This window comes from Dipodomys merriami, unplaced genomic scaffold (assembly GCF_024711535.1).
Source record: "Dipodomys merriami isolate MVZ:Mamm:240054 unplaced genomic scaffold, mDipMer1.0.p SCAF_213, whole genome shotgun sequence".
NCBI classification, from domain to species: domain Eukaryota; kingdom Metazoa; phylum Chordata; class Mammalia; order Rodentia; family Heteromyidae; genus Dipodomys; species Dipodomys merriami.
Genome location: NW_027203527.1, coordinates 1,394,135 through 1,409,557, shown reverse-complemented (window position 1 = coordinate 1,409,557; position 15,423 = coordinate 1,394,135). Strand labels below are relative to the sequence as shown.

General features: G+C 39.0%; 1 protein-coding gene across 1 annotated transcript in view; it reads right to left on the bottom strand.

Annotated features, from left to right (window-relative positions):
- Positions 1 to 12,874, bottom strand: part of LOC138834382 (centrosomal protein POC5-like) — a 41,080-nt gene extending 28,206 nt beyond the window's left edge. The window contains exons 1-4 of the mRNA XM_070033009.1: positions 12,792 to 12,874; positions 9,833 to 9,917; positions 4,099 to 4,237; positions 1,396 to 1,479 (exon numbers count right to left, since the gene is read on the bottom strand). Coding sequence (XP_069889110.1) covers positions 1,396 to 1,479; positions 4,099 to 4,237; positions 9,833 to 9,916 — 307 coding nt within the window. The 5' untranslated portion in view covers position 9,917; positions 12,792 to 12,874. The remainder of the gene's footprint in view (positions 1 to 1,395; positions 1,480 to 4,098; positions 4,238 to 9,832; positions 9,918 to 12,791) is intronic.
- Between the last annotated feature and the right edge of the window lie 2,549 nt (positions 12,875 to 15,423).

Genomic DNA, 15,423 nt, shown 5'->3' with positions numbered 1-15,423 from the left:
TATATTAATTAGAGCATGGTATATGCAGGTGAGAATTCCAATGGTATAATTCCTTTGAACAAATAACCTATAGTCTAACAAAAGGAAACCCAGGAAACTGGAATTTAATGTATTGGGTATAGGGTAGGGGTGAGGTCAAGGAGGGAGGTAGATGGATAAAGAAAGGAAGAATATAGTCATCGTACTCAATGTATGTGAAATGGAACTAGTAAAATTGAGGGGTGGGTAGGGTTGGGAGAGATGGGGGAGGGATGACACTGATTAAGATGCATTGTATAAACAAACTGGTGTAGAACTGAAATCGCTTTGTACAACTACTCTCAAATACTCTGTTGTAACAAACCTGTTAGCCTTCAACATGTAGGTGAGAAATAAACAGATCTCCCTATTCAAAGAGGTGGGGAACAGTCAAAGCCATAATGAAAACAAGCCAGATATGTCTAGGTAGGAACATCTGAATTTGGCTCTGTGTTTTTAAAACCGCTTTAACATTGCTAATCTTGTTTCAACTGAGACAAGGCAGATCTCAGGCTCAACATACCACCCACACAATATTTAGATAAAATTAGTGATTTTTTTCATTATGTTTACCATTGCTTTCTTTTTCTTTCTTTTTTTTTGGGTCCGGTCGTGGGGCCTGAACTCTGGGCCTGGGCACTATCCCTCAGCTCTTCAGCTCAAGGCTAGCACTCAACCACTTGAGCCAAAGTGCCACTTCCGGCTTTTTTTCTTTTTTGCTTATGTGGTGCTGAGGAATCGAATCCAGGGCCTCATGCATGCAAGGCAAGCGCTTTACCACTGAGCCACCTTCCCAGCCCCTGCTTTCTTATTATAGTAAGTGTATATTTATTTTATGTTATCAACTGATACAAAGTTTTTTAAAATTAAACTAAAAAGTGAGTGTATTTCAAGAACAGTGAAGGAGAAAACAGGAGGTAAAAGACATTGCAAAGATCATTACCTCAGTACACACAATGCCCATAAGCTGGCAAGAAGATGGCTTGCAAAAGACTGACATTGGACAAACTACCTAATAGCCCAAGTCTTTAAAAATACTTGCCTGCGTGATTTTAAATATTACTAATTAAATTAGAAATAGTATCTTTTTGTTGGTTGTTGTTGTTGTCAGTCACGGGCCTGAACTCTGGACCTGGGTGATGTCCTTCAGTTCTTCAGCTCAAGCTACCACTTTACCACTCCAGCCATGGTGATACTTCCTGCTTTTTCTGCTTACGTGGTGCTGAAGAATCAAACCCAGGGCCTCATGCATGCAAGGCAAGCACTGAGCCACCTTCCCAGCCAGAAATAGTATCATTTAAAAATCTGGCCAATAAATAATGTGTGGCAGTATTCCTCCTATTACATAGATAATATTGATCAAGCTGAAAGTCATACCGCTTGTCCTTAAACGGCCGGAAATAGGAACATCGTAACCTTTTCCAACTTCTGTTCCAGTTTCTCTTACTGTAGGGCAACTTCCTACCAAAAAGAAAGTTTAAAAAAATTAAACCAAACTTCTTGGTAAAAATTAAGTGCATGTTGATGATACAACATAGAAGGTTTCATTATGTGACATTCTTCATATATGCATTTAATATACTTCGATCTTTGATCATATAAACACTTTACCCTCTCCCCTATTACCCTCTTTTTCCCTACCTCCCACTTTCTCTGGTTTTCTTCTCAAATATTGACCCACTTACTTTTTGTTTTTGCTGGTACTGGGGCTTGAACTCATGTCCTGAGCACTGTCCCTTAACTTTTTGCTCAAGCCTATTACACTCTATTACTTGAGCCATAGCTCCACTTTTTTTGGTGGTTAAGGACCTTCTTGCCTGGGCTGGCTTTGAACCATCAGTCTCAGATCTCAACCTCCTGAGTAGCTAGGATTACAGGTGTGAGCCACTAGCACCAGACTCCCATTTTTTTTTTAAACCAAAAATCTAGATTCTATCCATGAAAGAAAACATAGTATGTGCCCAAGTCTGGTTTATTTAACAGGATGACCTCCAGTTTCAACCATTTTCTCCAAATATGATTTTTTTTTTTGTGTGTGTGTGTGTGTGTGTGAGAGAGAGTTCAGGGATTTTCACATCTCTCAGGGATTTGCTTATTAGATGTTCTGCCATTTGAGTACTGACTCCAGCCCTTTTTGCTTAGGTTGATTTTTAGATGGGGGCTCCTGTTTCTGTCCAGCGTAGGCCTGCATTATAGCCCTTCTAGCTATGGCCTCTAAGTGTAGCTGGGATCCCAGGTGTGCACCACAATGCCTAGTTTGCTGAGATGGTGATCTCATTAAATTTTTGTCTGGACTGGCTAGGAACCATGACATTCTGACCTCTGCATTCCAAGTATGTTGAATTATAGGTATAAGTCACTATGCTAGACCAATTTATCCTCATGTCTAAAAATTACTCCATTTCTATGTATACCACATTAAAAAATCCTTTCATCTGTTGATGGGTATCTACACTGATTCTATAGCTTGGTTATTGTAAGCAGAAGGATACAGAGTGCAGGTATCTCTATTGTATGCTGACTTTGATTTCTTTGGAAATATACCCAGAAGTGGGATGGTGGGATTATATGGTAGTTGTAGTTTTCATACTGAGTCCAGTAGAAGTATAACATACTTTGTATAAAGGCTCCTCTTCCCTACATCCTTACTAGCATTTGTCATTTGTATACTATCTGTAAGACTCTTTTCTGTTCCTTTGTGCTGGTCCTGGAGCTTGAATTCAGGGCCTGGAAACTGTCCCTGAGTATTTTTGTTCAAGGCTAGTATTCTACCATTTGAGCCACAGCTCTACTTCCAGATATTTTTGATGTTTAATTGGAGATAAGTGTGTCACAGACTTTCCTTTCTGGACTGGATTCAAACGGCAATCCTTAGATCTCAGCTTTCCAAGTAGCTAGGATTATAGTAATGTGAACCACTGGCGCCCAGCTGATTACTCTGAAATGTTGGAGCTAGCAAAGTAAATTGCCTGAGCTGGTAACAGCGTACAAGAGTTGGCAGCGGAGTGGAGACAAGCTTTTGGTAAGCCCCTTAAAGGCAGAGAGGTATATGGGGCTATAATACAGATCTGCCTGCTTAAATTGACAAGAGTATACAGCACCTTTGAGTTTGCTCAGTAGGAACTGTTAAGGTACTCAATGTAATAAGAACATTGAGACCACTGATGCAGAATGAATAAATCCACAGTTCATACCTCTTGAGGCAAATAAATATAAGCAGAAAACTTTGTCATCATAAATTGCTGTTTTAAGGCTATGGTCCTGTAGTCTTTGTTCTAACAAAACAGACTGAAGACTGAAAAACCTTGAAAACACGTTATCTTAAGAGCACGAGGAACAGATACTACAGATGTGTTTTACTGGACACCCAGGAGTCTTCTGCCTCCAAAATAGCTGTCATGTACTTTCAAGGACAAGGATCGTTGGAGGAATGCTTACAGTGTGGCAGGTGTCCACTAACAACTGTGATTGAACCCTGAGGAAGAACATTTTTGTAAAGAAGCGGTTTGGGATCTTGCACTGATCTTTACTGAATACCAATGGAAAGGTAGAAGGAATTTCATCCTTCCTTCTATGCTTTTTACACATCTATTCATGTACATTCTTTTTATCCTGGTTTGTAACAGCTCTCAATTCGGTGGCTGATAATCCAAACAGCCCACCATGTGCACATATCCTGCTGACCAAGTTTCCACATATGGTCCATAGAAGAACTTAACGGATTCTGAAGGTGTATAGGGACCATCTTTATTGTTGGGCCTGCCCATTAAGTTTTAAAGACAACCCTAGCTGACAAAGAACTGTTGGAACAAGAATTGAGTTTCAACATATCCCACTAGGAGAGACAACTGCTACAGCATTTTTTAAAACTCTATTACTTTCCGTAAGAGTTAAATGAAGTTCAAATAAAAACCCAGCTGTCATACAAGAACCAGTGAAATGTAAGAAGATTCCCCACATGATTTCTACACGTACCAATGACTGAGAAGAATCTCTAATCTGGAGAGCTATTTTTACATTGTATGTTACTGAGAAATTCAATACCTTTAATTGAGAGATATCTTACAAAATATACATAACCTTGATTATGAAGCATATCCATTGTAGTAGGAATTCTAAGGTCTGGCACCACCTCTGCCCTAGGATGAGGGAGCTGTGAAGCCATGGATTCAATATTTGGAGTCACTATAGCATACCGAAGCAGTTCTTCATATTCTTCCTATAAGAAGCCAACAATCAATGAGGTATTATAATAGTTACAATGTTATAGTATATTCAATTACTAAGATTTTTTTTTTGAAATTTAGTTACTTTGGACAGAATGCATTGTGACTATAGTCTCAACTGCTTGTAAGGCAGATATTTGAAGGATCATGGTTTGAGGCCAGCCTGGACAAAAAAATTTCAGCAAAACCCCATCAGAACCATCTATCTGTCTTCTCAGCTACATAAGAAGATCATGGTCCAGGCCAGCCCAGGCAAAAAATGTAAGAATTTATTCAGAAAATAACTAGAAAAAAGAGACTGGGGCATGGTTCAAATGGTAGAGCCTAGGAAGCATGAGGGCCTGAGTTTAAACCCTAGTACTACCAAAAAATTAATGACCATGACAGTCATACACCTATCAAAGCATGTGGTTTGAAGTCAGCCTGGGCAGGAAAATTTATTAGGCTCATATCTCCAATTAACAACCAAAAAGCTAGAAGTGGAGTTGTGGCTTAAGTGGTAGAGTGCTAGCCATGAGAAAAAATAATAATAAAAAAAGGGGCAGTGCCCAGGCCATGAGTCCAAGCCCCAGGACTGGCAAAAAAACAACAAAAAAGTTTTGGTACTCTAAGTTTGAGTCCTTTGAGTACTTGTATGGCTTCTATAGCTACGATTAAAAGTTGAAAGAGGTAATAGATCCTGTTATTTATTCAACATAATAAAAATCTATTACTTCCTTTCATGTTTTGGATCAATTTAATTAAAGATAAGATATGCTATTAAAAGCTATAATTTTCAGTTACTTTTATTGAGAATCAGAGTTCTCTGGATACTGTGCCATTCAAATAAAACAAAAGAAGCAAACTGGGTATTAGGTTTATAAAACTGTGCTGGCTCCAGGTGTCAATGGCTCATGCCTGTAATCATAGCTACACAGGAGGCTAAGATCTGAGGATGGTGATTTGAAGCCTGTCTTGGCAGGAAAGTCCATGAGACTCTTATCTCTAATTAACCACCAAAAAGCTGGAAATAGATCTGAAGTGAGTGCTATCCTGAGCACAAAAGCGTAGGGACAGTGCCCTTTGAGTCCAAGTCCTAGGACTAATACACATACAAAAGCTATACTGGCTTTCTGTCACCCCTAACTTTGAAAATACATTTGTCAAAGTACCTTAGCTAATTTTTGTTAACCTTGTTGGAAGAAAATGTCACAAATTTGAGTTTAAAATATAAATCTATATAATTATAGTGCTATTTAATCTGCTTTTTACATTGGAATTTTAAGTAAAACTGTTTAGAGTATGGGTTTGTGCTATTCTGTCTGAAAACTTCTAGGCAACTAAATGTAAAAAAATGACTTGGTTTGAGTTTCAACTTAAATTTACTTCCTTAACCTGCATATTTATATGTACTACTTATCAGATGTAACAGATACAGATTTTCAGTACGTATTAAGGCTAATGACAGAAGGGAATCACAGATATTTGAAAGAGAACTTTTAGAAGAGATAACCACCATACAGGCCCCTTCATACTGCAACAATCAATTTTGTTAATGATGTCCCCTTCCTGACAATAATTACCTGAGTTGTAAGGTAACATTTCTTGATGGAAATCAAAAGTCAGTATTTTGCCTCATGGTTATCACTGATGCAGAAGGCTCATAATAGAAAAAAGATCATTTAGAATATCACAAAACTTCTAAATTTTATGTTGACAGAATATTTACAGTATTAGTTTTCCAAGTACTGAAATAAAGTTCTGAATAGTTCTATAAGTTGGAGTCCTACCCAAAGTATTCTCCAGTTCCTAGAAACCAAATGTGTGAGTTGGTCCTAACAAACTATGTAAAATATTGTGTATTACTCTCTATCATAGGGACTATTCATATGTCTAACAGCATCCATTTTCCCTTTACTACTTGAAATGCAAGGTTTAGTCTGAGCAGAAGGCTACCCAGCTACATTTCCCAGCTCCCCTTGTAGCCAGACCTGATCTGAATGTTAACAACTGCAGGCCTAGTTCCTCTCCCCATGGGCTAGGAGTGGTAGTAAGCCAACACTTCTCAACACAAATACAATCAATCCTGGGCACAGCAGATGACCAGAAGAGAAGAGACAGGTCTTTAGCTGAGCTCTGGACCATGTACCAGCTTAGACTAGAACTAAACTCCAAGGTATTCACCTAAGACATTTTTACTTGCATTTTATTAAAGCAACTAAAAACAACAGTTACATTCTTAAAAAAAAAATCATAGTAAGTTTCCTTCTGGTGTTACTAGGGTTTGACTTAACATACTTGCTAGACAAGGGCTCTACCACTTGAGCCATGTGCTTAGCCCAAAGTAAATTTTTATTTTAGTTAAGAATATAGAGAAGTGTAGCTGGTATAGACTGAATATTGGAGTCTCTCTAAGATTTATGTTAAAGCCCTAATAGCCAGTGTAGCTGTGTTTCGAGATGAGGGCTCCAAAGAAATAATTAAGGTTAAATAAGGTCATAGGCTGTAGCCCTCATCAGATAGGATTAATGTTCTTACAAGAAACAGCAGGCCACTCTCTCGAGCACATACTACACCAAGGTCACATGTAAGCCAGAAAGAGAGCTCTGGCCAGAAACTGATTCTGTTGGGGTCCTGACCTGGAACTTTAGCTGAGAAAATAGATTTCTATTGTTGAAGCCCCCAATTCTATGGTATTTGTTGGGATAATTGAATAGACTAACATGATGGCTTCTTTATACTCTGAAAGCCACCACAATGTTTTAGGATCTTTTCTCTCTGGTAGTAATTACAACAAGAGTTAGCCAAATACACTTGGCTTAGTCAGTGTTAGCTTATTCTACTACCCCTAACTTACAGGGAGGAGAAAGTAGAAGTCAGTGGCTTTACACTGTGGCTTCCCTGGTCTGACTTCCTAGATCAGAACAGAAAGAAGGAAGTATCTAGACATATTACAAAGTTCCCACAGAAATCAGTACGACTTAAAGAGGAAGAAATAAGTGGGTATATATCAATCATGGATATTCTAACTTAATTTAAAGAAAGATTTTAAAAGTCAGTTAGACTACATATATTTGAGTCATAAGACATTAAATTTATGATTGGTGTTTGTAGCCAATGTTTGGACTTACAATTTATTTATTTATGTCTGTCATGGGGCTTGAACTCTGGGCCTGGGTGCCACCCCTCAACTCTTCAGCTCCAGGCGAGTGCTCTACCATTTGAGCCACAGGGCCACTTCTGGTTTTCCAGTGGTTAATTGGAGTCTCACAGACTTTCCTGCCTGGGCTGAGTTTGAACCATAGTTCTCAGATATCAGCCTCCTGAGTAGCTAGGATTACAGGCATGAGCTACCAGCACCCGGCGTGGACTCTGAATTTATTATACATATAAAAGTAGCTATTATTTTGTTATTTTATTTTAAATATAATTTTAACATTTATTTTACATTTTTTAAATTATTTTATTTAGTGTGTGTATGTAGAGGAGAGCAGCAATACCATGGCCTAAACTCAGGACCTTGAGCACTCATTTAGCTTTCTTGCTCTAAACATGAACTACACTTTCAGTCAATTTTATGTTTCTAGTTCTGGAATCCCAAATAATAATACTGCATCTAAAGGAAAGAGAAGATATCACTTTAGTTCAAGAACCAGTAGGAGCTAAGCGATGGTGGGTCACACCTGTAATCCTAGGTATTTAAAGGCTAAAATCTGAGGATAACTGTCTGAAGTCAGCCGAGGCAGGAAAAGTCCATGAGACTGTTATCTCCAATTAACCCACCAAGAAGCCAGAAATAAGCTGTGGCTCAAGTGATAAAACACCAGCCTTGAATGAAAAAGGAAATGAACAGTACAGGACCTAAGTTCAAGCTGTACTATTGATAAATATACATACAGGAACCAGTAGGGTCATGAGATGAGGGTTACTAATAAAAGACTCATTTGGACTGACATTAAAAGCAGATAATCAATACCACAAAATAATTTCTGAAAGGTCTAGAAGGTTCTTCCCTTAATTTCTCTTAAATTCCAGAGTAGAGATTTTTGTTTTTGTATGAACTACATACTCATATCTAATTTATTCTTTTGATGTGATGCTTTGTCTCTAGAACAAATGTCATTTTGAGACCTTATGGAGTGTTCATCTTTCAGTATAAATGACTTCACTAGTTTTTGAAAAAAGTCTGTAAATAACATAGCTAATAGGGTGCAGGGAAAGCAATGTAGCCTCAAAAGACAGACCGGCATGGTAGAGGAACTGTCAAAATGGAAGGCAAGACCAAAGGAGAATATTCTTAGGAAAGGAACATAAAGGTTGAATTATCTATAAAATAATATTTATCAAAATGAACTCCAGGGAATGCAAATGAGTTTTTTTCTTTGATAACGTTTTTTATTTTCTTTTTGTCTTGTTTATTCATTTATCTTTGGGAGAATAAGAGAGGGCATATAAATGGTGGGACAAAGGATGAACAAATGCAGCAGTGGTACTTACTAGACACTAAGTTGAAAATGAACTTCATAACTTGTGGGTGGGGATAAGAGGGAAAAACTAGGAAAGAGCAAGGGAAGGGGTGATAAAAAGAAATATACTCTTTATCTGCCTTATATAAATGTAACCCCTCTGCACACCACCTTTATAATAATAAATACATAAAAAAGGGAAAGCCAAGGTGAAATATTGTCATAATTCCAGACTGATTTATCCTAGTAAAATTCAGATATTTTCCCAATGCCATTCCAATGTCTAAATACATAATTTCAGTGAAAATAATCTGTTTCATAAAAATATTTTCCTACTTTATTAGAGTATCAACTACACTTAAACATAAACACAATGTCCAGATTTCCTCCTATTAACTGATACAACTAAAAACTTAAGCTATACCATGTTAGAATTCTCATTTTAAATCTCCAAAGATCTGAATTTGTATTTATGATGATGCAACTTTTTGAAAGAAAAGAATTAAAATGTTCTACATAAAAACTGTAACTTCTATAGTCAATTTATCCAACTTACCTGCCAGTGTCCAGGTCTTGGTAACAGCCTGTCCAGAGTGTTGTGGTAACAGGAATTAGAACCTCATTAAGAATAATGAAAGAGAACTTTGGGTTCTACAACTTTGGATGGTTTGATACTGCATTAATTTACATTAAAGTGAAAATCCTAGTCCTCAGAAGCAGCTAAATGCTTTTCTTCTTATTGTGTTAGTGAAAGTTTTTGACCAAAAAGGATTAAAGAATTTATTACTAAACAGGTGGATTGTGATCCAGACATACACTCATGCAGGAATTAGGACCCTATGTAAAAAATCACCAGAGGAAAAAGGGGCTGGAGGTGTGGCTCAGCAATAAAGTACCTGTTTAGTGAGCATGAAGCCCTGAATTCAAAGCCCAGTAATGCCAAGAAAAACAAAGAAAAGATGAATTCATGTCTATTTTTTGAAAAGTTAAAACAATGTAAAGTTTTCCCAAAATACATGAAGTAATCCCCAAAGTTTGGTGTTACTGTAAATGGAGACTCCATTATAAATAGAATGAAGCAATGAAAAATGTACTGTGGTTTTACAGGAATAATCACTTTCTTAAATGTACATGTCTTCCTACCTGAAGGCTTGTAGAGACAGAACTGCCATGATCCGAGTCATTTTGCACAGGTGGAAGGGAGTATCTGTCCTCATCTGATGACATTCTACACAAACATTATGAAACAGTAGAAGTTGACTTTAGTTTTATCCCTTGGTATTCAAACAAAAATAATTTAAAAAAAATTTTTTTAGTTGTTTAAGCTTCCTTTATTTTGCAAGAAAACAATATGTTTTTAAATGACTATTTGATTCTTGGGCAGGAAAAAATTCATGTCACAAAAATGACATTTATGAATGGTCTAATAAAATGCTTTTTAAATACATATAAGTCCAATAGCTCTCTACTATAAACAATTTTCATATTATATATGAAAAAAATCATTCAACACTGAGTACCTATAGACAAAATTGGCTGGGCAAGGAAAAAGAAACAGTTAAAACACTCAATCTCAACATAAGTGAGTTTATAATGCAGTCAAGGAGATGGGATAAATACATGAAAGATTAAAATGCTTTGGAAGAAAATCCCTAATAGTATGTTGAGGAAAGATGTTGTGATCACTGCTGTTGTTGAGTGTGGGGCAACTTGGGGACTGTACTTTCAAGTGACACAGTACATCAAGAGAGACTGAACTCAGGAAACTTACCTTTTGACAATATTGCTTTAAGCAAAAGTAAGGTTAATAAGAACAACAGATTCACATTGTGTACATAGATTATTCAAAGTTCTAAGGACTCCCAAACTAATTTCGAAGATGAATAATGATTCTTCAGACTATCTGATCATGAGTTAGTTACATGTTAGAACACTAAGGAAGACTTATAAAATGAAGTTGCTTCTTTGAAAGGCTTTAAAATCAGTACAAAAGGCAGTTTTATATATGTATATAATATATATTATATATTATAATATATATTATATCTGATCACTTATATAGTATTTTGTATAGTATATATGTGTATATATAATTTATATTTCATGTGTGTGCTAATTCTGGGGCTTGAACACAGAGCCTGGGTGCTGTCAATGAGCTTTTGTGCTCAAAGCTAGCACTCTACCACTTCAGCCACTGCCCCACTTTTAGCTTTTTGGTAGTTAATTGGAGACAAAAATCTCATGGATTTTCCTGCCCCAGGTGGTTTCAGACAATGATTCTCAGATCTTAGCCTCCTGAGATTCTAAGATTACAGGTGAACCACTGGGGCCCAAGGAAGTAGACATTTTCATGGGAGGTGATTGTATAGGGGAAAGGAGCCAAAGATTTTACAGAAAAGATGGTACTGAGATCTGAAAGATGAGCCAAAGAGAAGGATATTCTAGCAGAAAAGCAGCACAAGCAGATAGGTGTAAAGCATGTATGCTAAGGACAGCAAGAAGCTGCTATGGTAAGACTTGCTAAGAAGGAAATGACAAGATAAGTCAAAGTCAGATCATGGAATATTATTTTGTCATATTAAAAAGTTTGGTCTTTTTCTAGAAAGATCTTTAGATTCCAATAACTCCTATAATGTTAAGGACTACTGTTCTGAGAAAATAATTGAAAACATAACCCCTTACACCTAAAGGGCAAACAAAGCTGTGCATGGTGACATACATCTTGAATCCCAGTATACATAAGGCAGAGACAGAGGATCTTAAATTCCAGGCCAACCTAGGCTGGGGTGGGGAGGAGGAAAGTCAGAATGAATTCTGTCTTGCATTTGACAATCAGGAAGTTGCTGTGACATCTGCTTGAACAATTTTAGTTGAAGTTGAGACAGGTCTCAAAGACAGTGGGCTGAAAATAAATGGCCATAAGTAAACTGAAGTAGAAAGGCTCTACATAGGAGAAAGTGCAATATTGGAATGGAAACACAGCGTACAGCTACATTGTGGGATGGAAATTTCTTTTTTTTTCAGTAATATTACTGTGCAAACAAAGGATAAGTAAACTAATCTCAACCTGACAGTCTTTAGTTAAGCCAATTAAGGAGGATAAAATAAGTATTTATCTGTAGCAAGGATTGACTGCTTCAGTAACTTCAAAGCTACAACTGTGGTATCTCAGTCCAATTTAGCTTTTCATTCACAGCTTCCTTTAAGATTTGTTTACAGACCTGGTAGGTAACAGGAGTGAAGTGATGCTGATGATTTAAAAAAAGAACCTCCCCGCCCCCCACACCAAATGAGTTAAGTATGTGGATCTCAAAAAACTTGTTTCTTAAATATGGATACTGCAGACAATTTTTTTTTTGGTAAAATATTCTGTCTGCCATCCTCCCTGCTTTGTGGTGATAAGGTATAAAAAGTAATTTGAAACTCTACAACAGTAAGCATCCCCTTACTGTCTCTAGGTTCAGAAACCAAACAGGAAGCTGAAACTCGCTTTACTAGGTACCAGATCTGTATTACTCCTCCCAATTTTCACATTCCCTAACCTAAGGTATTAGAAAGCACAGATAAAAAGCCTGGGGTGATTCGCTGGGCCAGAGATGCCACGTCTGGGTGATTACCTGGCTGACAAAGGAAAAGGGCTCTGGGGATTCAGTGTTAGCTCCAAGAAGCAGAGGAAGAGTGAAGGAAAGGTGCAAACTCGCTGCAGGGCGACATCCCCTGGGCCCTTACAGGTCCGGCTGCAGCAGGCCCAGGAGAAGCAGTTGCGAGTAAGCAAAGGGGAAGCATTCCTCCCCTCACCAGGCAATGCAATTCTGTTTTCACCGTGAATAATAACACACACCTGGTTAGACGTGAGCGTAAATTACCTGTAAATTCCCCGTGAATTTACAAACGCACACAACGTACTCGGCTCACGCGTGGCTCGGTCGTGGTTGTTCTTACTTAGCACCCAGCACTCCGGCCTTACCCCCCCCCCCACCCCCCACCGTCCAGCACGGCCGGGATTCCCCCGAGCCAGGGGAAGACGCCCCGAGGCCGGCCTCCGAAACCCGCTGCAGCGCCTCGGCCAGCGCTGCGGGGCCGCCGGGGCGCCGCTACCCACCTTCTCCGCTCTCGTCCCCGCTTGCGTCCACGCCGCGCGGCGCCGCCCAGACCACAGCAAGCACGGTGCTACCTGAGCAACAACCTGACAGTTTCAAACTGCAGGGACGCATCAAAAACAGCTCTGTGCATTGGCCCGCGAGCTCAGCAACCTACCATTTGATTGGTCCAGGCGAAGTGGGCGGGACTTGTGGCGACGAGCAAGCCGGAATTAGGAGGTTTAAGAGGGCCTGACCGTTCGGAGGGGGCGGGGTCTCAGGAAGCCCCGCCCTCTCAGGGGAACCTCTTAGCTGAGTTCCTGCCTGGGTTGCAGAGCTGGCCAGAAGGCTCTTAAGGTGGTGGGTAGATGGCTTCCAACCACGCAACAGCCTGGCTGTGAGTCTTAATTATTTAGTCTGTGTAAGAATGAACTTTATCCACTCTGAGGGGTTTTCTGTTTTGTTTTTTGTTTTTGTCAGTTGTGGGGCTTGAACTCTGGGCCTGTGTGCTGTCCCTCAGCTCTTCAGCTCAAGGCTAGCACTCTACCACTTGAGCCACAGCGCCACTTCCGGCTTATTGGAGATAAGAGTCCCACGGACTCTCCTGCCTGGGCTGGCTTTGAACTCCTGTGTAGCTAGGATTCTAGGCGCCGGGCGTTTTTTTTTGTTTTTTTTTTTTTTTGGTGGTCCCGGGGCTTGAATTCAAGGCCTGGGTGTAGTCCCTGAGCTTTTTTCCTTAAGGCTAGTGCTGTACCAATTTTTTTAAAAATAAATTATTTTCTTGTAAAGATGCTGTACTGAAGGGTTACAGTTGCATCAGAAAGGCAATGAGTGTATTTCTTGACGAGCATTGTTACCACCTTCTTTGTTTTTCTCCTACTATCCCCCCCCCATTTTGAGCCATAGTTCCATTTATGAATTTATGGTGGTTAATTGGAGATAAGAGTCTCATGGATTTTACTGCTCAGGCTGGCTTTGAACCACTGTCCTCAGATACCAGCTCCCTGAATAGGATTACAGGCATGAGCCACCAGTGCACAGCTTTTGGAGGTGGTTTTGTGTGTGTGTGTGTGTTAGTCCTCGAGTTTGAACTTGGGCCTGGGCACTGCCCCTGAGCTTTTTTTTGCTCAAGCCTAGTGCTCTACCACTTGAGGCACCGCTTCACTTGTGCTTTTGGGTGGTTAATTGGAGATAAGAGTCTTACAGAATTTCCTACTAGGTCTGGCTTCGAACCTACTGTCTTCGGATCACAGCTTCCTGAAGAGCTAGGATTATAGGCCTGAGCCACTGTTTTCCATTCAAAATTTACTTGTCTTTGTTGTAGTTCCTTAGGCTGCCCTTTGTTTCTCCAGGTAACAAATAGATGACATAGTAATCTCCCCAAATAAGAGAGGCAAAGCCTTTGGAACTCTTACTCCTTGTGAATTTAAGAACAGTGGCCTTCTGTAAACAATATCCTTGTTTTTCTCAGTCAGAAAAGGGCCTTGATATTTCAAACCATCTGCAGGTGGACAAATGGCTCATAATACATCTCTCCAAACAGAACTTCTGTAGCTGGACACAAAAAGAAGGATTTCAATACATACTTCAATACATATAAATGGAGGCAGAGAAGAGGAAGGCAAAAGCACAGAGTAAATGGCAGATATCAGTGTGTTGGTCTACATATGATATAGCTTATCTCTTTGCAGTGGGTTAAGAGTTTTTCAAGCTGGAAAAATATCAACACAGAACTTAAAAAAATGGCAAAACCTCCCATGCTCCTGGATTGGAAAGATTAACATCGTGAAAATGGCAATACTTCCCAAGGCTATCTACAAATTCAACGCAATACCTATCAAAATTCCAACCTCATTCTTCAAGGAAATAGAAGAGGCAATCCAAAAATTCATATGGAACAACAAAAGACCCCGAATAGCAAAAACGCTCCTCAACGGAAAGAACACTGCTGGAGGAATATCAATACCAAATTTCAAACTCTACTATAAAGCCATAGTAATCAAAACAGCTTGGTACTGGCATAAGAACAGACCTCAGGACCAATGGAATAGAATTGAAAACCCAGAAATGAACCTGCAGACCTATAGCCATCTAATCTTCGATAAGGGAGCTAAAACAATAGAATGGAAGAAAGACAGCCTCTTCAGTAAATGGTGCTGGCAAAATTGGTTAACTACATGTAGAAAACTAAAGCTAGATCCTTATATATCACCCTGCACCAGAATCAACTCCAAATGGATCAAAGACCTTGAAGTCAAAGCAGACACTCTGAAAACATTACAGGATGGAATAGGAGAAACCCTAGGTCTCCTTGGCTCAGGCCGAAATTTTCTTAATAGAGACCCGGAAACACAACAAATCAAAGAAAGGTTGGACAAATGGGATTGCATAAGATTGCAGAGCTTCTGCAGGGCAAATGACATAGCTGGCAAGATCAATAGAAAGCCCACCGATTGGGAGAAGATCTTTACTAGCCATACAACCGACAAGGGTCTCATATCTAAAATATACTTGGAACTCAAAAAATTAAACCCCCCAACAACAAATCCTCAAAGAAACAACTGCCCAATAAATAAGTGGGCGAAAGACTTAAAGAGAAACTTCTCTGAAGAAGAAAGAAGGATGGCCAATAGACACATGAAGAAATGTTCAACA